Here is a 22271-nt window from a genome sequence, read left to right as displayed (position 1 = left end):
TAGAATAGAGGTAGAGTGTAGTGTTCTCTCGTTTCCAGTATCTTGGAACTCCGTGTGAATGCAGCACGCTCGTAACGCTATGCACCCACCCACCCATCAAACCCGACCCACATCACCCATCCGCAACATTTCAAAAAAAGTCCGATCCGTGGTGATAAAACGCCTCGCCTGTTTCCGTGTTGTTCTATCAAAATCTCTTGCACCCGATTCTTGGGAATGACCGGTTCGTGAACTGCTCAAAGTTCCCCTTGAGCAGATCATGGTTGTTTTGAGGGAGCGACTGTAGCTTGTATCTTTTCTTTTGTCTTTTTTGATCCATTTTTCAACAAAATCAAGCGCAGATGAGCCCCAACTCCGCCATTTCCAAGGCACGAACAGTGAGGCGAGGTAGTCAAGCAGCTGCTAACCGCCCTTCACTTCCTGCCGAGCTCGTCGAGTTGGGAGGCGGAGGTGGGAGTTCTAACCGCGTGTTCTCGGCCATCATTCTCTGGAAACCGATGCCGACGCCTTCGATGACGGCTAGGAGGATGGCGCAGCCGATGGCGCCGTTGCGGATCGCTCGTGGGCCTCCTCGTACGGCGAGGGCGCCTCCTGTGAAGAATCCGGCGATGATGGCGTTCCAGGGGTCTTCCTTCTTGCGGATGCCTTTTACGGCGCAGTCGAAGGTGCTGAACATGCCGCCCCAGACACCGAAGTTACCACCGAGGACTGGAGCGCGGGCTTTTATCGCTGTGAGGGCTGTAGAAGGTATCATTAGTCTTTGATCTGAAGCTGGGCCAAGATGGTAACTTGTGAAGCTGTGCGCATACCTCCTATCCGTCGCTCACCATACGGTGAGTTTCTGAAGCCTTTTACACCGTGCCATACTGCTCCTCCTATTGCCTACAGCAGATACCGGTCAGTGCCATTGTCTCCCGTATGTGCGTTATTCTTTCAAGAGACGTACTCCCATACAGAATGCTCCACCAAAATCTGAAAGTGCCACCCAGGGACACGGATCTCTTGAGTGATCCAAGCCATGCCCTCGCTCACCCATAGCGGTGCGATGTAGAGGTCGAAATCGAGATGCGACGGACGGAGAGGGGGGTTATCGCCACGGGGGAGGTGTATAGGTCGCCGACGGGTGCTGCTGCTGCTGTACGGGGTCTATCGAATTGGCGACACTCGTGATCAGGCGAAACCGATGCGAAGGCGGAGGCGTGTGGAAATGACCGGCGTGGGGTGTATGCTGTGGTGGTCGTTGGTAGATGGCAGCGATAAAAAGTTCTTGCATGACGATCTCGTCCCTTGAGCCCAGCAGAAGCCAGCCGCCGGCATTGCCCGACGTCCGCCTCCAGAGCCGACGTCCACACAACTACTGCACCTCGACCGACGAGCTACCTACTTCTCAACACCAACACACCATCTCCGCCGCCATGTCGCGTCTGGCTCAGCACAAATCATCGCCAGTCGCCCGTCGCGATGGTGGTCCAGTGCGGCCAACAGCCGACTCCCTCCTCACGCCACAAGATGGTGAGCTACCCACGCGCCAGATGGATCGCATGTCCCTCTCCTACAGCAGCACCCATACTGATCCCCTTGCGACAGAGGTTTGCCCTGTCTGCAAATCCACTAAATACATGAACCCCAACCTCAAATTCCTCGTCAACCCGGTATGCTACCACAAGATGTGCGAGTCCTGCGTGGACCGCATATTCAGTCATGGGCCTGCGCCGTGTCCGATCAAGGGGTGCAGTGAGACGTTGAGGAAGAACAGGTTTAGGAGGCAGACTTTTGAGGACATTCAGGTGGAGCGAGAGGTGGATATCAGGAAGAAGGTGGCTAAGGTCTTCAACCGGAGAGAGGAGGAGTTTGATAGCTTACGGGAGTACAACGACTATCTGAACGAGGTGGAGGACATTACATTCAACCTTGTCCACAAAATCGACATTGAAAATACAGAGAGACGATTCCAAAAGCATGAAGATGATTGGAGGGAGGCCATCAAGGAGAACGCCTCCTTGGCCCAGCAGGAGCAGATGCAGTACGCCGAGCAGCAGAAAGCCGAGCGAGAAAAGGCGCGTCGGCGGCGGGAGGAGGCGAGGAGAGAGGAGATCGAGGAGAGGAGAGAGGCTGAGGCGACAAGAAAGGACATGCTCAGAAGGCTAGAGAATGGACAAGATCCGGAGGAGGTCAAGAAGGAGCGCGCGGCCGTGCAGCTGAAGAAACGTCTGAATAAGCAAGAAGCTGCCGACAGACAATCACAATTGCAAGCGGCGGACGCCAGGAACGGCAGCAGCAGTTTTGTGATCAAAGGCCTCAAGAACAAGAAGGCGAAACTGGAGCCCGAGGCGCCTGTGGATCCTTTCGGCGGCTTGACGTTTGAGCATAGATACTTTGCTTTGCAAGGCGATTACGTCTGGGAAGGACTGCAAGAGGCAAAGCGAGACGTACTCATTTCTGCAGGCGGCTACGACATCGCGAGCTTCACTGGCAGGGCGCTTTGCGAGGCTTTTAGCGGGTTGGGCGTTATGGTCGCCGACGAGGCTGTTGAGAGGGAGAAATTACAGGAGCCGGAGGGCTTGAGCACCACAAGGGCGGAGGTCGCGGCGACAGATGTCAAGATGGAAGATCCCTTTTGATCTGCTTGTAATTGCGTTGCGTTGCGTTGCATAGCGTGGGCGGGCATGTATGATTATTGCTTTGGATGATGATACCCTGGTTTTAGCGCGGCGTTGGTGGATTGACATGGACATTGATATAGCATCTTACAAGGACGGTGGATGTCGCCGAGACGACGAACATGGCTTCTTTCAGATGCTCTATTGATTTTACATCCGTCTAAACACGTTTCCAGAAGCACTTCTCCTCTCCTTCCCTCTCGAGACTTTCCTCCCATTGTCATCCCCACCACCGCCATCTCCATTGCTCTGCGCCCGCCGATTCTTCTTCTGCGAATTCGAGGGCTCAAACGTGATCTCCTTTTCTCCAAACGGTCTGTCGTCACCAAACCCGCCTCCACCAGTCTTTCTTTGCCGGCTTGGTAGAGAAGATGCCAGATCACCAAACGATCTGTCCCTCCGCTGCTGGGGCTGGGCGTTTTGTGTGGAAGACGATACACGCATCTTGGGGCCTCGCTCTTGACGCTCCTTGCCGGACTTCTTGTAGGATGTCGAGCCAATACGGCCTTTCGAGTCGGCGAACTCGTGTGGTTTCCGGAGTGGTCGTGACGGCGCCTCGTCTTCTGATTCATCGTCCTCGTCTGAACTGCCTTTGCGACCTTCGTCCAGGTCTTCCTCTTCGACGGCTGTGAGACCTCTCTTCTTGGGAGCGGCAGCGTCTGGTACAGAGGATGGGTTGAGTAGCGCGAACTCTCGGCTTTCCTCGTCGATTTCGAAGTCTTCGTTTTCGAAGACGGCTTTGAATCGATCGTCCAGCAAACTCTTTTCCGCTGGTTTCTCTTCGGCACCTTCTTGGTCCTTCGTCGCAGTCGCCTGTGCTTGTGGCTCGTCGCCGCCTTGTTTGAGTACTCTCTGTGCTTTTCTTCTCTGGTTCGCCTCTTCTTGGGCGGCAAGTTTCTCGGCGTACTTCCTGTTGACCTTGACAGCCACCTTCTTGCTGCCTCGGATCCTGCTTTCGCGCTCCTTATCGATCTTCTCCTGTATGCTCTTCTGCCTTTGCTGCTCGGCGATATCCGGATTCGTGAGCAGTCGCGCCTGTTCATACAGCTTCTGCGCAACGAAATATCCGTGCATATAGGGCCTCAGCAGATTGGTCGTCCCTATCAAGTGATCCAAGCTGAGTTCGCGCAGCTGCTTCATGTCGAGGAACTTGTAGTTGTCGTATACTTCTCCTGCGGATGCACCGTTCGACTTGAAGGCGTTTGGGTCGTTCTCATCTTCGGCCATTTCTTCGACTAGGTTGTCCAAGAATGCACACCATTTTGGAGCAGGTCCAAGTTGCGGAATGAAGAAGGCATGTTGTTGTCGGCCTTCGTTTGCTGTGAGCAGCATGCCACTGTCGGGTACCCATTCAACGTAGTTGAGATCCACAACTGGTTCGATGCCAGTCCAGTAGTCACCGGACTCGGCTTCCCAAAGCTTGATGCCTTTCTTGTCCGCGCTGAGAATCTTGCCCGATGCAAGAGGTGAGTTTAAATAGGAGAGTGTCCGTATCGGTTGATCGTAGCCCTGTGATTTTTCCAGTAACGGAACTGGTGATCGAAGATCATACGTTCTGACTATGCCTCTGCTGTTGCCAGTTGCCAGATTCAGTCCTGAATGGTGAAATGCTAGAGCCGTAATTTCCGGTCGAATGTCCAGATCCGCTTCCGATGTCGACGTCGGAGGCCCCAAGACACTGACTCGATTTCTTGACCTTGAATCCCAAAATTCGACTGTGCCAATAGATGTGCCGAAAGCGAGCAGGCCATGACTCTGATCCGCGACTGCAGCACAGTTCACAGCACCTGCGTTGATACCTCCTTGTAGCGCTCCTCCACCAAACGAATTCAGGTCATCGCCACCAACGTCAACCTCGTATCCTTTCATGAACCGCCCAACTTCCAGATTGAGCCTGAACACCTCCCCATTTTCATCTGCGTTTACACCCACTGCGGGTACGAGTGCTTCTGCAGTCCTTCTGTTGTAAATCAAGTCTCGTCCATACCGCGGTATTCGAGTTGAGTAGTGGAGTCCACCAGGAGTGTGGAATTCGAGGAATCGGTCTGATTGAAGGTGTAATGATTTGCTATAATCGGAGGATAATAATACAAATTTCTGGTTTAGGGCGTTGGTGTGGCGAGCGTAAGATAGAGATAGGTGTGGGAGGTAGTGGGTATGTATCTGCGGTTTGTATGTGCCTGTTCACACTGTCAGCGATCAGTCATATATTGCTTTTCCCTCGATATGTTGGACTTACCGGTGCTCATCACCCACTCGCCATCCTCGCTCACACGCACGCAGGAGCTGGCTTCTTCGAATTCGAAGTCCTGCAGCAGTTCGACCCGGTTCGCATACTCAGCGTCTTTCTTCAGACTGCGCTTCCGTTTCCGAGCCAGCCATTCTGGTAGAGGTCGGGCAGTCTCCGCGCCCGCGATGGTGTACACGGGGACCGTCCCCTTGTTGTTGAGCTTCATTTTGACATTTTTCGAGTCTTGGCTGGTATGCGAAGAACAAACGCAGAACGAAGCGCAAATCCTGGCCCAAATTTTGGAGAACTTCGGCAATCAAAAGGTGGATCTTAAGCTTTCTCTCTCCACGTTTTCGGCGGAGCTCCGGATAGACCCGGAGCCAGGCGTTCAGGCAGAAGAAAGTTAACATCACCTCACCGCAGCGTGATAAGGTACAGCTGCGTGACGACACTTTACACATCCGAATACCCCAAACTCGACCCATACCACTGTCCTTACCAGAAAGTCGACGCCGACATAACATCGATGCGCACAGTCTCCACCTCATTCACCAAACAGCGGCGACGATTTCACCATCGAAACGTCCCTTGACCGCGAAGGAGCATTGCCCACAACGATGGATTTCCCTAAACTCTGCTCCTCGAATGTTCACGTGGTGGAGAACTTAGGACAGACGCGATTCTTTCTATACAGCTGGAAGGGTGATCAGATCGGCAGCCAAGAATGGCGACAATATACACAAGAGACCGTTGCATCCCTTCGAGAACAGAACGTCCTGTGCTCGCGTCAAGAAAGCGATCTTTGGGTTTTTGGAGATGTGACAAAGGAACAGCAAGAAGTCTTGAAATCTTACGATAGCCTATTCTTGGGAGACGAGGGCAAGATTGAAGAGTATGGCGCGAATCAGATCAGTGGCAGAAGACCTGTGAAAGACGTGTTACTGGATGCCATCGAGCGTGCGATCGCCTTCCGCCTAGCCAAGGACAGCACCGGTATTCATGTGGCACCATGGACCTGGATCTACTGCAGCCGCGACGACGAGGAACCATTCGGTCTGGAGAGTACTGTCATGAAACTTCACGCGAGATTTGCCCCAACCGGTGCCCTCTATTTGGTTCCAGAATCTGTATCTTCCCAGTGGTTTCCAGCTGATCTAGCACGTGTGAGGAACAACCTCGATGTACTTATTGCGCCCTTTGGCAGACTCGCAAGAACAGTGCCTGACGACGGCGATGTGAAGACCACTGTCTCTGGTGCAAACTGGTACTCGCACGTCCAGGATGCACTCCGTACGGAAGGTATTCATCTGGATGATGATGAGCCATGGCACGCAATACAATTCCAAGACGACCCACCGAACGACGCTTTCGAATGGCCAGCACGACTTTGCTTCATATCCGGGCAAAAAATACCCATGCCTGGTCTGAACTTTCATGACTGGCGCTCCTGGTTCACTGGAGCGACCAATGATGCGTCCTTCCGAAATCCTCTCGCAACAGCTGAAGAGTGGTTCTTGGGCGCTGCTGCTCGGGAACGTGCAGCCCAGCAGGTTGGCCAGATCGATTCGTCTGTCAACGGCTTAGACGACTCGATCGAATCTGGCCCTGCTATCCCCGCCTCTCTACCTCAATCCGTCAATGACACGAGTCTCGCGACGTCGCCTCTTTTCAATCAACGCAATCTGGAACAACAAGCGGCGATGGCTGGAATATATCCGACACCTCCAGATGGTCTCACGCAAAGCCAGCCCATGCCTAATATCAATGCAGTAAACACTCCCTCCATTACACAAGCGGAGGTTGCGCCTGCCAGCAGTGATCTTCTGCCAACGATTGACGAAACCCAATTCAAGAGCAATGAATTCAGTATGTCTGCCGAACCAGAACCATATCAGATGGGGCAGGAAGACTTATTTGGAGATGTGGGAGAGATGGAGTTTGGCGACCATGAAGTTGGTGATGCCGACTTTAGCTTTTTCGACGAACCAGATGATGATCCTGTTGCGCCCTCTCCGGCAGATATCGAGATGTTAGAGGCCCCAGTACCAGCTACGAACGACAGTAGTGATCAGGCAATGGCTACAGAGCCTGAAATGCCTCTGTCCGTGGACATGGACAAGGACACTTTTGAGCCTCCACTTGGAGGTGTTACAATGGCCGAAGGATCTGGGCTGCCGAAGCCTTTGGATGCGGAAGTAAAGATTGACGACGCTCCCAAGGACGAGCAACCATCTGCGACGCATGTCTTGGAGCCAGAAAAACCACTCAGCCCGTTCGGCATAAGAGAGCGACTTCTACCGCCCCCTGTGCCGGCAAGCATAGCACAGAATAGTGTCAATGTTGAGGGTAGCCGCAGAAGGAGTACTTTCAGTCCAATTGCTTTTAGAGATGGCCTGCACTTGGGAACAAAGTACGCCGACGCAACGATTCCTACTGGCAGTGAGAAACCTGGCGAGAACCGTCCAACCGAACCTGACATCAACCTTCCATCGACTCGCAAGAAGTCGCGAATGCTAAGGAGGGGCAATGAATCCGACGAAGAAAGTGACAGCGAGGAAGACTCGTTTGAGTCAGAGTCCGGTGAAAGTGAAGCAGAGCTTCCTCCCAAATTACCATGGGACAGCAAAAAGCGGAAGCGCTACATTGACCACGACTCTGCGGGTTCACTCGCTTGGCTTGACATGTCTCAATCTATCGAGCATAGGACCGACGATGACATTTCACCGGCGACAGTGGCAAAGATACTTGAGAAATGTTTGGCTTCCAGCAAGGCATTCGATACCACTCAGCTCCGCAAGAAACCAGTCCATGGCAGGAACATAGTTGGAGTCGATCCCTTGGAGCGTAATGACGCTGTGAACTCCGGCGCCACTCCCATGCCTTACATCGAGGATGTGTACGACCTTCGAAAAGACGATCTTGTTTGCATCGCACAAATCGTTTGCGAAGTTGCAATCACTACCCTGCATACGGCTCCCCAAGATCTCAGCAACGACGATCCACATTCGACAGGTCCTTTCTCTATACTTGGTGGCTCGGAAACAAGTCTGAGAAGTGCGCTCATGAGCGTGTTGCCAGACTCCGAGGTGTGTGATCTGGGCAAGGTCGCTTTGACGAGAGAGCCACCGCCGCGACCTGGACCGAACCCTGGCAAAACGCCTCAAGGGCAGCCGCGTCCTCCACAGCGCTCTGATAGCATGATGCTAGGCCCGGACTACTTCCCTCTGACTGCTCCGTACGTGAAGATCCAGCGAGGGGTAGACAATTGGGAGATGCTACCGGCTAGCTTGTCCTTCTGGGAGCCTCTTGGTCTCGGCCCTGCAAGTGGACCCAAGAAACTGCGTGCCTTTTCCCTCTTTCCCGCGAATGAAGATCTGCAGCATTTGGTTGAACAATATGTCGCCGATATAGGCACTGCGTTTGAAAGTTGCAAACTTGGTTCGCATGTTTACCTACGCAATGCTGCGGAGAAGGACGAGCTGGATAGTTACGAAGATGGGATGGCACCCGTAGAACTTGGCGACGATGTCTCTTTGGGAGGGGCTTTGAAAGCCTATGCTGCTGCATCCACAGAGCTTGGAAAGGCTCTGTCGACGATCAGCTTCGATGAGAGTGACAAGACCATTGTCATCTACATGATAAACCCCTTCCAGGACAGGGCGACACTCCAGCACCTCTGCGCTTGTTTCTGGTTGCTTTTCAAGGCCTACAGAGACAATCTACCCAAAGCTCGCAGGAACCAGTGCCTTGGAGACATAGTCCTGCAGGTGATTCCCATCGACGCAATCGCTTCCCTGGATTCGCTTGTCGTGCGAGACGCGAAGCAAATGGCGATGCTGGCGCGAGAGGTATATGATCGATGTCCACCTTCATCCTCGACACAGCTCTCCGAAAATCTCTCGCCGCTTCCTATACTCGTCGCTCCCTCGGTTGAGTTGGCGAGCACAGCACCGAAGAGGATTGGCTTTCAACTCACTGCAGAGCCTCCGAGCGATCTGTTGCACGAAGGGTCTGTACTACACGTCGCCTATGCTATCAGTCGAGATAGGCAGTGGCTGACCGCAGGCTGGATTGACAGCACTGGCCAGCACCAGTCTACTGTCACATTCTGCCTACGCGGGAGATCCTTCGCCGACGTCGCTGAAGATGTGTGGGAGCGAACGCGGGAGATCATGGCTGCGAGGCAAGTGATGTGGCGCATCTTCATACTCACGCCAGAGCCCGTCGATCGTGCGACCTCTCAATGCTGGCGAGCTCTCGCCACGAAGCCGAGGCCACAACCTCTGTGCGTAACAATGTCATCGGCACAGATCGACTCTGCGCTTCAGATTTTCCCACCCGCTGCCGCCAGCGACCAGGCAACTGGAAAAGACGCTCCGGATTCGGCCTTCCTCACGCCAGCATCCACGCCGCAAGGCAACAACTTCACGAGTTCTCCAGATGTCAGCGGCCTTGCGAATGCGCCGTTGACTCCAGCGCCAAGTGAGACGGCTGCTTCTATCGCGGAGAACGATCCTGACGCTCATCTGACGGACATCACGGACGAGACGTGGGGAGTCCTGCTGTCGCCTAAACTGACCCATCTGGCTTCTAATACTGGTCTGGCTAATGGCATTATCTTCAAGCGAGGGGATACCGAGTCAGTGCCTACCAGCTCCTCAGCGACTCCCAGCGAGGGGCTTCCAAGCCTGGGAATTGGTCTGCATTGGACGATTCAGGTCAAGCCCACTGGTGGTGTGGACGAAGGTAGCATTCGACAAGCGGAACTGACATTGAGGGAGCTGTTGAAGCTGTATCGCAACTTGGCGTTGTTGACGAAAGCGAAGGGTTTAGAACGTGAGGATATGCAACTAGTGCCGCTTCACGTCGCAATGGCGATTCGAGGGGCGAGTGGATTGGAAGGCATGCTGGCGCCAGTTGTGAGCTGACCTTTCATGAAGATACCATCTGTGAGCGATACATATGTACATGAAATACATCATCTGCCTCGCAGAACCTCCTTGAAGTTCTCCCACCCGCCCAGATCGTAGATATTGTCGACTTCAGTCATACTGTCCACTCGCGTCCACAAGCTCTCTTGGCCGGCAGGCGGTTTCCCGTCGTTGGTCTTAACAAGGACTTGGTCACTATTGATCGGCCACTCGACATAGAATTGATCCTCCTCGTCATCGACAAAGCCATCCAACGCAGGGTTGTCGCCGCGCGGATCGTCGTATCTTCGTCCGCTGTGGTGTCGGTTCAGCTCTGAGCGCTGTGCTTTGAAGACGTAGCCGTCCCATATGTCTTCTCGCCAGTCTGACCATTTCTGTGATTCGTTCGTCGTCATGCCGGCCCAGATGAGGTAGAAGTGGTACGCCAGCAGTCCAAGGGGAAGGACTGTTGTAGTAGCTGCTAAGAGGCCGACACCAGCGACGGATATGCCACCCTTGTTAATGGTGATGAGCAATGCGTTGCTGAAGTCTTCTAGGCGATCGAACGAGAAGAATGGAATCGAAGTGTCGACCTTGAAGTGCGATCGCAGCAGGTACCAACTCAGATACGCGCCGTATATCTGGATAATACCGAGAGTGAGCAACAGCGCGAGAAAGTAGCGGTAGTTTCCTCGTCCGACGCAGTTGTTGATCCAGGGACAATGGTGATCACACTGCGCGATGCATACGCCACACAGGCTGCAGTGTTTTGATCGAGCTGGCTTGACGATGCGGCATGTTCGGCAGCCTATGCGTGGGCGGTAGAGGATGTGGTCGTATGGGTATTCGGCCATTCGAGTTTTGTGGTTGATGGGCGTGATGTAGTGGGATCTGGAGGTGACGCAGAGGTATGTGAAGATGTACGGCATGGCTACAATCGGCGGAACGGGAAGTAGTAATCCTGCGGGAAGTCGGTGGACTGTGTTCCTCAGGAAAAGCGTTGTCGAGCCTGTCAAGACGATGAGGAACAGGACGAGAACAACAGGATTCTGCTCGTAGAAGAGATACTGGCCGAGTCTTTGGCTTCTCCGCGTAACGTGGCCACCGGTGACATGATTGTCGACTCGTTTGAGGACGTTAGGCGCATGCAGGCAGAGGATACGTCTTAGCCAGCCGATGGGAGTCTTTCTTAGTGCTGGCAGTTGTCCGAAGAGCGCGACGAAGGTTATGAGGGAGACGACCAAAATGCCGCTGGTGACCTTGTAGAGTATCTCCATGTTGTTCGCATTGTTGACGTGGATTTATGTTGGCCAGGCAGACAGCTGAAAAGGCGACTTGTGGTTGTTTGTCAAAGCCCAGAAGTTGTTGACATTTCGATGTGATCGATCGACATTGACCTATTGCGATCAAATCTCTCGTATCTTAACCTATGACTTTTCAAGAGTCAGTCAAACGGTCCCTGTCGATACTGGTGAGTTGGGAGTAGGGAGTAGAAAGCAACATGCAAGTGAATGTTGGAGGAAGCGGCGTCACGTTGATTGGCGATCTGCATCAACCAATCAGACGCGCCGATTTGGACCGAACTTCGACGCGCTTAGGTTCGCGACTTCACGTCGGCTCTACTGTGCGACATCGTCCATTTTGTCTAAGACCGCAAGACCTCAACGCCTCCGACACAGACACCGCAGTCCCGCTCAATGACGCCGAATCGACACCAGCGATATGGCGAACGCACACGTCGTCGTTACCGGCTCCACCGCTCACACGCCTAAAGTTGGCAAGGTCTTTGACGACATCAAATTCTTCTTAGTCCAGCGCATACCCAGTCGATCTCGTTTCGTGGGAGACATCGAAGCGAACGGCGGACGAGTCGTCAAGGTCGAATCTCAAGCCGACTATGTCATCGCCGACCACATGCGAAAGGATGCGCCTGCGGGGAGCTATTCGTACACATTGATCGAGGCAGCTTTAAGAGATGGCCGGCTACATGACTCGTCCGACCACGCGATACGGCCGCCAGATGCTGTACGAGAAGTCGGATCTACTGCGATGGGCAGAACCACCCGCACTCCTTTCACGCCCGATGACGACAAGCTCTTGTGGAACTGGGTAGAGCAGGCAAGGGCGGCAGGAGATCCGTTGAAGGGCAACGCGATATACAAAGCACTGGAGGCAGTCAATCCACGGCATACACACCAATCTTGGAGAGATCGGTATGTCAAGTACCTGTCCGTGAGACCACCACCAGGTGTTACCGTTTCTGCGAATCCGCCTCCGACTCCTCCCATTGTGGCCGCGGAGCAGAATGAGACACCTCCTGCTCAAGAACCTAGGCCATTCACCGACGTCGACTTCGACAAGCTGATGTTGCAGGCGAGCGATATCGAGCTTATTGGAGGCGATCAGTGGGAAGAGGCATGGGAGGCATTCGCTAAAGCTGAAGAGGAGACTCCGCACACCGGAGAGGAATGGGCATCCTTCTACTGGTCGAAAGTGCGTCCGGTGTATTTGAAGAGCGTGGCTGGTGAGGGAGAAGACCACAAGGAGCGAATGGAAACCAACCAGAAGGATTCAGAGATCGACCAAGAGCCAGACAATGCCAGCAAGAAGCGAAAGCAGAGAATTGAACAACAATTCGATTCACGAGACCGAGCCAAGAGGCAGAAGACAGCGACGCCAGAGCTTAACGAGAGACGGGAACATGAACCAGCGCGGAACGAACACATGAGCGACATGCCAACCACAGAACTCCCGGAAAGATTGATACAGAATATGGCTAGCAAAGCCATTGATGTTCTCGACAATGCGGAGGACATTATGAAGGAGCCCATTATCACATCTGATCTAAACGCAGCCGCGAATATGCAACTTCAGCAGGAAGCTGATGTGAATGGCGTCGATCGATTGCCCACTTCTCAATCGGAAGGTGTTCACTTCCACAACTCCCACACGCTGCGCTCTGAGGCAACAGTGCCTACCCCAGAGGCCAACAGAGCGGCGGCGGCACAGTTTGGAGATTGGAGAGCAAGTGATGACAATGCTCGTCATGAAGACGGCGATATCGAGGATGAACGAGAAGCGAGGCCATCTGACGAAACGCAGTTGCCACCGAGCGAGCCACAGCTTGCATTGACAGCAGAGAATCTAGCAAGTCAGCAAGCGCAGCACGAACCACCGCTGACTCGCGGCACTGATCTTCCGAAAGACGACGACGATGCAGACCAGACAAACTATGCTGAGTATCTGTCTCAATTCGTTGGTCAGAATGCGGGACATGATCTGCTAATCAATGCACGCTCTGCACTCTCAGCTCAAGGACAGGGACAAGCCGGAGGGGATAGCGATATGCTTGACGAGCCTGCTCCTGCTCATAACCCACCAAGAAACGCTGAAACGCGTGCACCTCTTCCTCTGTCATCACCGCAAGAGATTGATGAGGCTTTTGAAAATGGCTTCAGGCCAGCATCTCCATCCCAACGAAGAAGGCCGGATGTCGAGCCTGGGCAGAATTTTCAGCCACGTAGCATGTATCCTTCGTTGCATTCACAGCCTGGACGCGAGGCTTCAGAGGTTGATGACGCCGCCATGGAGGACCCTGCTGAAGCATTGATGTCACAGATTAACAGACCGACATCATCAGATCGCCGAGGCTCTGGAAGTCAGCCAGACTTTGAGGAGATTTTCCGTAACGACGATGTTGTTGAGGTCGATGAAGACCAAGATCGGTCACAAGGAGACGGACATATCGAAGACGGCGAGTACGACGATTATGACGACTTGGATCTGAGCATGCCAGAGCCGGAAGGTGGCTTCGATTCACCAGACCGCGAAGACCTCCAACCCGGCAACGATCTTGACGACCAAGACGCCATTCGGAAATCTCACAGTGTCATAGAGATATCGTCGCACGAGTCGTCGAGTCCGTACACCGAGAGCTCTCGCGGATCACAACAGCCTTGGTCTCGTCCGATGGCCAACGGCGGGAGGAGTCACGCTGTAGACACCCAGGACATAATCAACGCCGAGACACAGAAGCTTGACTTGGAACTTCCTCTGCCAATGTCATCAGATGACGAGCTCGGTGAACATGTTACGGTCCAACCGCGGAACACCACAGCTAGAGACGAAGGCAAGAGCAAACCAACCGCGCCTGAAGTTCTTGACACGCCCGAACAAGTAAAGGATTGGGTCTCAACAATGGCATTACGGGGTTACAAAAAAGGTGCGGTTGTCAAGGCACTCAAATCTACATCCATGAGACCGGATCTGGCACTGCTCGTGTTGATCGAGCAGAAGGCTGGCAAAGGCTTCCCCGCGGATGTTTCTGGTGTCTGGACCAAAGACGAGGACACGGTGCTGGAGAGTGGAAACGCTCAAGGTATAGAGGAGCTGGAGAAGAAGCACGGCTGGGAGGAGATGGCCGTACGGATGAAGTTCCTGGAGGACTGGCGAACTTTGGGCTGATGTGCCAATTGACTGATGATACAACGGATTATGAGAATTGATGACCATTCGAAAGTGGCTGTGACGGTTCGATTTTAGCACTTCCATAACGCTCGATGGCTGTGACCGCGTGCAACGCCACTTAGGAGATGCCATGATTCAACGTTCAGCCTCGCAAATACCATGATGCCCTGTAGTCCACAGGCGAGGGCCACACGTCGAGGAGTGGCGCAGCAGTTTGGCCGTTTCAGCGGGACATGGAATCTTGGAATGCTGGGAGACCTTGTGTTATCTGCTAACGTCTAAAAAGACTTCCGCTAAAGTCAATGTCGACGGTTGAGGGTAAATGCAGTCGCTGGTGCTGCTGGAACAAAAGGCTGGAGCGCATATGAAGTGAGGTGGGTAGCCTACCAAATTCAAGGTTCAACTTCGGGACATCTCTGACGTAGGAAGCTTGGAGGAGGCGAAGTGGTTGAAGGTGGCAGCCTTCCACCATTAGTAGCACGCGGCCTTACGATCAGTGGTGGCGGCAGTGTCACATGCGCGCCAGGCAACCTATTCTCTCTTCTCATTTGACCATATCCTCTCGCTGCCGTTCAGTCCTGCCAACGCACCGCACATCATGTTCCGAGCCCAAGCAAACCCCATGGACGACGCAGGTGAGCTCCGCCGCATCTCCCGCAGTAGGAACGGTTTCAAGCATGCAGACTACTGACCACTCCGCGCAGTCGTCAAGGCGACCGACGAGAACCTGACTAGCGAGAACTGGGAGTACATCCTCGATGTCTGCGATCGCGTCTCTGCCAACTCGGCAGGGCCGCAGCAAGCGACAGCCTCCTTGATCAAACGCCTGGCCCATCGCAACGCGAACGTCCAGCTGTATACCCTCGAACTCGCCAATGCTCTGTCGCAGAACTGTGGGCCTCCGCTACATCGCGAACTCGCCTCCAAAGCCTTCACGGATGCGCTGCTGCGGCTGGCGGCCGATCGCAATACCCATGGACAGGTTAAGCAGAAGATCTTGGAGCGGATGGGCACATGGACGGAGGAGTTCAGGTCATCGCCAGAGTTAGGGATCATGGAACAGGCATACCTCAAGTTGAGACAGCAGCAGCCGGGGCTTATGCCTCCAAGCAAGCCTGTGAAGAAGGAGATTAGCAGCGATGACAAGAGGAAGGAGGAGGAAGAGTTGCAGATGGCTCTGGCATTGAGCGTGAAGGACAAGGGCCCTGCAGCGACCGAGCAGCAGAATAATGGAGCGGCGCAACAGGTACAGCAATCGCAGCCAGTCGCTCCGCAGGGAACAACCGCAGCCACAGTGAGCAGAGTCCGAGCGCTGTACGATTTCACGCCTTCAGAGCCCGGCGAACTCGCCTTCAGGAAGAACGATATCATTGCAGTGTTGGAGTCTGTCTATAAGGATTGGTGGAAGGGAAGCTTGAGGGGACAGACTGGAATCTTCCCTCTGAACTACGTCGAGAAGCTGCAGGACCCAACCAAGGAGGAGCTGGAGCGAGATGCGCAGATGGAGGCGGAGGTGTTTGGGGAGATCAAGAATGTGGAGAAGCTATTGGCGTTGCTGAGCACAGGTGGAGAGGGAGGTGGTAGGAGAGGAGCGCGTGAAGAAGAGGAGATCAGCGAGCTCTACCAACGGACGTTGAGCATACGGCCGAAGCTGATTGAGTTGATTGCAAGGTACTCTCAGAAGAAAGGTGAGCTTGACTTTAGGGTGACTATATGCTCAGCGTGACTGACAAGATTCACAGACGACTTCACGCAGCTGAACGAGAAGTTCATCAAGGCCAGGCGAGATTATGAAGCATTGCTCGAATCGTCCATGTCACAACCTCAATATCAGCAGCAATACCCGATCCGGCAGCGACAGCAAGGCTACCCTCCTCAACATCAGCAGCCTCCATACGGTGGGCCGCAACCATCGCAAGGATATCCTCCTCAGGGGCCTCCCTCAGCATCAGGCTATCCACCTCAGCAGCCTTTCGCACAGCAAAGCCAACAACATCTTCCCCCTCAACAAGACCCACAACGTTACTACTCGCCGGCTCCAGCAGAGCAACCACCTCAGCAACCTGGCTTTATTAGTCCATACCCTCAGCAGAACGGGCCTCCCAGCACTGCTCCTAACGGTCCTGCGCCATTTCACTTCATCCCTGGTGGGATTCAAGCGGGACCACCGCCACAGAGTGACATCCGGCGCAAGCCCAGTCCAAACGCAGGAGCAGCGCATCCACCCAATGACCCCTACGTCGCAGGACAAGCCTTCCAAGGCCAGATCAGACCGAATAGCATTCACACTCTGAACAGTGGCAACCCTCAAGAGCTCGCGACTGGAGGCTATGAATCTCCCGTCGACAACAGGCACTCCTACCCATCTGCGCAATTCCAACAACAACCGCCAGCCATACAAAACCCAGGCTACGATGCTTACGCGCAGCAACCACAACAGGCGCCACAACAGCCACAGCATGCTCCTCCACCTCAGCCCAGATCCGATCGAGATGGGCTCCCGAGCAGACAGCGGACACAGAGCTTCGAGTCTCCCTCAAGCATGTACTCCACGCAGCCCGACGGCCAACGAATCCCATCACAACAGGCGCCACCGCCTCCACAACCTACCGCCGCGCCGCCCGGCGTGCCTACGAGTCCCGGCATCCAACAAGGTGGCCAGCCGGCGCCGTACCAGGCATATCAACCTTACCAACCGCAACAACAGCAATATCAGCCGCCAAGAGTGCCTTCGGGAGGAAATGAAGCTGATCCGGGGGATTTTTACAGATGATGAGGATAGCGAGCCAAGCAGCAAATTGTATGTATGTATGAAGAATCGAAAGCCTACGAAAGAGAGAAAGCAACCTCGTCGAATTACCAAGAGAGTGGTAAACACCGTCGTACTGTCACACTGTTCTTCTTTCTGTCACTGGCCGCGTACATGTGGTAGATGGGGTGCCTTTTGTGTCCCGTCTCTCGAGAAGAAAGGGCTCAGGTAGGCGATTGGCCTCGATGTCTGCGTACGGTTGGCATGTGGTGATCGGCGCTGTTGGCGCTCGTGGAGGTGGCTTGTCTGTTGTACCCGGTAAGTAGTGTGTCTGGAGTTGATGAAGAATGGGCTTTTTGTGAAGAGTGCTATGGCTCTTTGGGATATGCAGGTTCGGCGACGATCAGATGATTTATGGAGTGATCGTCACGATGGGACGGGATCTACGGTGTTTGGTTTTGTTCTGGAAGCGCGGTTTAATCGCGAAATGGAAAGTGCGATCGTTCTTGTCAGGTAGGTACGTTCTCTGATCAAAACTTTGATTCGACTTCACTTCGGCTTTGACAGGTCATATTTGCTCTACAACGTGTCATGTCTTCGTTTGTGAATCGTATAACGGAAGGTGGCAGATGTTAATCAACCGCTTCATTTCGATGCCGTGGAAGAATCGACCCTTTCAGCAGGTTGCATCTTTGTGACATTCTCGAAGAACAGCCACAAAAGATACTGGATGTTAGACAAGGACCACATCGGATCTGACCGACCTTGTTGACGCCCAAGATCGGGCTGCCTCTTCAAACCTCCTTCCTCTCTTCGGACCGTGAGCCGCAGGAGAATATTCCACGGCAAGTCAAAAAGCCCAGGCGGTCCGAATAACCTTACTTGTTCAAGGTTGTCGTTCTCGATAGGCAAGGCTGGTCTGCAGCGTGGCGAAGTGAGGAGGCTCTCTCGTAAGGTCACACAGGGCAACAAAAGAAACAACGTGGGGTGGGCTTTTCGATCGATAACGACTGCGCGCAATGCCAGGAAGGAACAATTGAAACACGGGCGGCTCCCAGCGCTGGGGAATCTCCCATCCCCCTTCGGCTCGTCAGCTGGACGACGTGGGCGGCGTGTCACCAAAGCGGATGGCGACTGCTACCACCAGCATGAGTCGAGAGCAGAAAGGTGGAGTCTCACCGGGAAGACAGTGATTGCAAGGAACAACGCCGTTGCGACAGGTAGGCAAGGTGTGGTTGGAGACAGTTCCGTGGGACGGCAGTCCGAAGCCGCGAGGCGGGCGCTTTTGCTTGGTCTCGCACAACACATTGGGCTCGAATGGGAGAGTTATCAGGAACGTCCTGAGGTGTTCGTCTGCGGTGGATTGGAGGACGCATATCGCCCACACGTTGCGATCGCAGTGCTGCAGCGTTTGTCCACGCTGGCGGCGGACGCAGACGGAAAAGCGCTGGCACCGAACAAGGGGGGTCCCCTGCTCGATTGCCAGTGCCTTTGTGCACGACTGCCAAATTGCTCTGGTGCAACAGAGGCTCGGGCTGGTGACGCTCGGCTGCGTGGAGGACGAAGTGGCTTCTTCTGACAGATGAAATGCCGCAAAGGTCGACGCTGGGCACCGCAGCAGTGGTTGTCGGCGCTGCGCAAAGCGTTGGGCGTCGATGTGCAGCACGCAGGTTCTGGTTTAGCAGCAGCAGCAGGTTATAATGCAATATACACTATACCATGCCGTGCGTGGTCGGTTGGCAAGTGACGAATGACATTGCTGGCGCGAGCTCCCAGTATGTGAGGTGGAGCGGCTGGATCTGTGGTTAGCTGGTGTGTTCCAAGTTTTGTACACGGTATCTGTGCGAGCCAGCACTGACGACGAGGTCTCTGCGCCATCATCACGTATTGCTGCTAGATATCGTATTATTGTTGCTATCGCCCAGACCTGAGCGGGCGCGTCTGTCTGCTCGCAGCTCTCAGCAGCTCCTCGCACAGCTACCCGCCCGTGTCATCAGCGTTTGCTCGCCAGTTCCTTGTTGTGCCCTGCTGCTGCGACCTGCTCCCCTGGCCTCGTCCGCCTCTTCAGCTCGTGACGCCCCGGGCACTTTATTCGAGAAGAAAGCGCTGCGAATCGATCCATGGTTAGCGAAGCCTGCGTCGGCCGAACAGCCGTGACGTTGGTCTGAAAACATGCATGGCGAAGGCCAGAGGAAGCTTCGGAAGAAACACCACCAGAAACCCTCGCCAACTGCCGTCGCGCCGCCTGTCCACGACCCCTCTGCCACCACCCACACGACCGCTGCACTCGCGGCCACCACCACCCCGTCCTCCGCCAGCGACGACGCCGCCGCCAAACCGCGCACGCTGCAGCGCGCTCCCTCCGCGCCCGGCCGCCATTCGTCGTCGTCGCGCTCTCCGCAGCCCGCCCACCATTCCCACGCGCAGCCCAGTCCAAGCTCCAATCCCAACTCCATCGGCTCCTCTGGGCCAGACCCTGCCTCCGCCGCCGCAGTCCTTCACAACCACCACCAAACCCTCTATCACGCGCCCGCCGTCCTTCACGAGCACTTTCCGCGCCTGTCCGTCACGCAGAAGACCTCTTCCGACCTGCTCGGCCAGCGCTTTGACGCCGACGTCCTGAACAATCACTTGAACGCCGTCGCCTACGAAGCTGACTACACCACCGATCAGCAACCGTACAGCCAGCAGCCGTCGCCGCACATCCCGCAGCAGCCATCTGAACCACCACAGCCTGTCCTTTCGCGACCACCGTCGCACACGCACAGCCCCGCAATCGCCAATCCCGCCGTACGACTCTCGCAGTCGTTGGCGGCGACAGGACGACGGATGGACGATCTGACGGCGTCGCGGGGCGAGCCCAGCGGCATGCGCAGCCCACGGCAGAGATACAGCGATGAGTCGGGCAAGGAGGGCAAGTTTCTTAAGAAGAAGAGCGGGTTCTCGAGCATCTTCTCCAACCTCGTGGGCACGCCGCGAAAGCCTACGATATCTGCGCCGGAGAACCCAGTGCATGTGACGCACGTTGGATACGATCAAGAGACTGGGGAATTCACGGTAGGTGCATTCTATATAGTATACATTGAGAGAGCGGTCGTGCTTGTGACTGCCAAGATGTGGCTCGTGTTGGAGTGTTTGCTGACGGCAGATAACAGGGTTTACCCAGGGAATGGCAGCGCACGCTTCAAGCGAATGGCATCACCGAACAGGAGCAGAAGAAGAACCCACAGGCCATCATCGATGTGGTCACATTCTTCAACGAGAACAACGACAATGGAAGCGATGATTGGACATACCACAAGTTCGATAACGCGAAACCGCACGAAAGCCCGTCACAGTTGACACCACATGGCTACCAGCAAAGCGCACTCAGCTCGGGAGGGTATGGCCAGATGATGAGCCCTCCAGCAAGTCCTCGATTTCCCAAGAATGAAGGCGAAAGCTTTGAAAACCCACGAGCGCCGCCTCCCGTACCCAAAGGCTCAGCTCCAGGGCTTGGGCTCAGCACACCTGTCAGCCCAGCAATGAATGGCAACATGCTCCCATTGCGACCAGCACCGAAAGCTCCAGGGTCTCATTCACAGAACATGGTACCGCAACGACCGGCACCTCCAATCCCAAGTCCTCAACGCGAGGCGCCTCGAAACGATAGCGGACTGCCAGCTGTGAGATACGCGCCTCCCACGGTGACAGACATATCGTCCAATACACAGCCAGCTCAAAATCGAAGTCGATCCAACACTGGCCCGGCGAATCAAACCTACTCACCCGTATCGTCACCTCAGGAGTACCAGCAGCAGCAGGAACAGGCCATGAAGAATGCGCAGCAAGCACTGAAGCAGACTTCACTCGAAAGGTCACAATCTCAGAGAAATCCCAACAACGTGTACCATCAACAACAGGCGCAGCCACAGCAAACATTACCCTCGCCGATCGATTCAAGACAACTCGCTCACCCCGCTGCTGCGGCAGACCCAAGGGTTGGACCAGCACCACGACCCAGACAGCGTCCGCGACAATCAATCACCAATGCGGAAGTCTTGACCCGACTGCAGCACATCTGCAACAGCTCCGACCCAACCAAGAAATATCGAAACCTCATCAAGATTGGACAAGGAGCTTCTGGTGGCGTGTACACGGCGTTCGAGGTTGGCACAAACAAATGCGTGGCCATTAAGCAAATGAACTTGGAGCAACAGCCAAAGAAGGACCTGATCATCAACGAGATCCTTGTCATGAAAGACAGCAAGCATAAGAACGTTGTCAACTTCATGGACAGTTTCCTGGTCAAAGGCGATCTCTGGGTGGTGATGGAGTACATGGAGGGTGGGAGTCTGACAGACGTTGTGACCTTCAACATGATGTCTGAAGGTCAGATATCTGCTGTTTGCCGGGAGACGCTTCACGGCCTGCAATTCCTACACTCCAAGGGCGTCATCCACCGTGACATCAAGTCAGACAATATCCTGCTCTCCATGGAAGGCAGCATCAAACTGACCGATTTCGGATTCTGCGCACAAATCAATGAATCGCATATGAAGCGGACGACAATGGTCGGTACGCCGTACTGGATGGCCCCTGAAGTCGTGACGAGGAAGGAGTATGGCCGAAAGATCGACATCTGGTCACTCGGCATCATGGCGATTGAAATGATCGAAGGCGAACCACCGTATCTCACAGAGTCACCTCTTCGTGCTCTGTACCTGATTGCTACGAATGGAACGCCTGCCATCAAAGAGGAGCACAACCTGACGCCTCTGTTTAGAGACTTCCTTGGATTTGCATTGAAGGTGGACCCAGATAAGAGAGCATCGGCACACGATCTGCTCAAGGTAAGTGCAATTAGATGAAACGCCCTTCTGGCACAATCTGACGATCTTTCTAGCATGGCTTCATTCAGACAGCAGAACCCTTGGCGACTCTTGCACCGCTCGTTAAGGCCGCTCGACTTGCACGTGCCGAGGAGCGTAAGAACAAGGGCAACTAGATGTTTTCGCAGGCGCAGACTGATGAAACGACTTTACGGATTGATAAAGGACACGCTCGGGACCAGACTTCTTTCTTTTTTGTTTTCACAGCATCATCGGCATCACTTGACTGAGCGTTCGGCATGTACAACGACAACATTTCGAATCGGGCGCAAGGACGTCGCCAACGGACGTGAGATCTATCTTCTCACGACATGGTCTGCAGCGAATTTCAGACCAAGAACGAAACAAAGCAAAGCAAACAATTCAAAGGGAGTTCAACGGGGC

General features: G+C 54.4%; 9 protein-coding genes across 9 annotated transcripts; 5 read left to right on the top strand and 4 right to left on the bottom strand.

Moving 5' to 3' along the window:
- Positions 1 to 391: 391 nt before the first annotated feature.
- M409DRAFT_16992 (uncharacterized protein) lies at positions 392 to 1036 on the bottom strand (the record flags this gene model as incomplete). The annotated part of the gene is made up of 3 exons (XM_033803855.1): positions 392 to 738; positions 810 to 882; positions 947 to 1036. 3 exons carry the CDS (start codon positions 1034 to 1036, stop codon positions 392 to 394), a joined length of 510 nt encoding a protein of 169 aa, XP_033673931.1.
- A 379-nt stretch (positions 1037 to 1415) lies between these two features.
- On the top strand, positions 1416 to 2621 carry M409DRAFT_62670 (uncharacterized protein; the record flags this gene model as incomplete). Its single annotated transcript, XM_033815272.1, has 2 exons — positions 1416 to 1432; positions 1559 to 2621. 2 exons carry the CDS (start codon positions 1416 to 1418, stop codon positions 2619 to 2621), a joined length of 1080 nt encoding a protein of 359 aa, XP_033673930.1.
- Positions 2622 to 2810: 189 nt separating this feature from the next.
- Positions 2811 to 5116, bottom strand: M409DRAFT_62669 (uncharacterized protein; the record flags this gene model as incomplete). The annotated part of the gene is made up of 2 exons (XM_033815271.1): positions 2811 to 4840; positions 4900 to 5116. 2 exons carry the CDS (start codon positions 5114 to 5116, stop codon positions 2811 to 2813), a joined length of 2247 nt encoding a protein of 748 aa, XP_033673929.1.
- Positions 5117 to 5507: 391 nt separating this feature from the next.
- Positions 5508 to 9818, top strand: M409DRAFT_49538 (uncharacterized protein; the record flags this gene model as incomplete). Its single annotated transcript, XM_033811267.1, has 1 exon — positions 5508 to 9818. One exon carries the CDS (start codon positions 5508 to 5510, stop codon positions 9816 to 9818), a length of 4311 nt encoding a protein of 1436 aa, XP_033673928.1.
- Positions 9819 to 9868: 50 nt separating this feature from the next.
- M409DRAFT_16988 (uncharacterized protein) lies at positions 9869 to 11077 on the bottom strand (the record flags this gene model as incomplete). The annotated part of the gene is made up of 1 exon (XM_033803854.1): positions 9869 to 11077. The coding sequence occupies one exon, from the start codon at positions 11075 to 11077 to the stop codon at positions 9869 to 9871; it is 1209 nt and encodes a 402-aa protein (XP_033673927.1).
- Positions 11078 to 11522: 445 nt separating this feature from the next.
- Positions 11523 to 14264, top strand: M409DRAFT_16987 (uncharacterized protein; the record flags this gene model as incomplete). The annotated part of the gene is made up of 1 exon (XM_033803853.1): positions 11523 to 14264. The coding sequence occupies one exon, from the start codon at positions 11523 to 11525 to the stop codon at positions 14262 to 14264; it is 2742 nt and encodes a 913-aa protein (XP_033673926.1).
- A 601-nt stretch (positions 14265 to 14865) lies between these two features.
- Positions 14866 to 17040, top strand: M409DRAFT_16986 (uncharacterized protein; the record flags this gene model as incomplete). The annotated part of the gene is made up of 3 exons (XM_033803852.1): positions 14866 to 14902; positions 14972 to 15955; positions 16010 to 17040. 3 exons carry the CDS (start codon positions 14866 to 14868, stop codon positions 17038 to 17040), a joined length of 2052 nt encoding a protein of 683 aa, XP_033673925.1.
- A 1151-nt stretch (positions 17041 to 18191) lies between these two features.
- Positions 18192 to 18773, bottom strand: M409DRAFT_49534 (uncharacterized protein; the record flags this gene model as incomplete). The annotated part of the gene is made up of 2 exons (XM_033811266.1): positions 18192 to 18689; positions 18735 to 18773. The coding sequence occupies 2 exons, from the start codon at positions 18771 to 18773 to the stop codon at positions 18192 to 18194; spliced, it is 537 nt and encodes a 178-aa protein (XP_033673924.1).
- Positions 18774 to 19884: 1111 nt separating this feature from the next.
- On the top strand, positions 19885 to 22003 carry M409DRAFT_62665 (uncharacterized protein; the record flags this gene model as incomplete). The annotated part of the gene is made up of 3 exons (XM_033815270.1): positions 19885 to 20073; positions 20172 to 21848; positions 21902 to 22003. The coding sequence occupies 3 exons, from the start codon at positions 19885 to 19887 to the stop codon at positions 22001 to 22003; spliced, it is 1968 nt and encodes a 655-aa protein (XP_033673923.1).
- Between the last annotated feature and the right edge of the window lie 268 nt (positions 22004 to 22271).

This window comes from Zasmidium cellare, assembly GCF_010093935.1.
Source record: "Zasmidium cellare ATCC 36951 unplaced genomic scaffold M409scaffold_2, whole genome shotgun sequence".
NCBI lineage: Eukaryota > Fungi > Ascomycota > Dothideomycetes > Mycosphaerellales > Mycosphaerellaceae > Zasmidium > Zasmidium cellare.
Note: the sequence above shows the minus strand (reverse complement) of the source record. Positions and strands in the feature narration are given on the sequence as shown.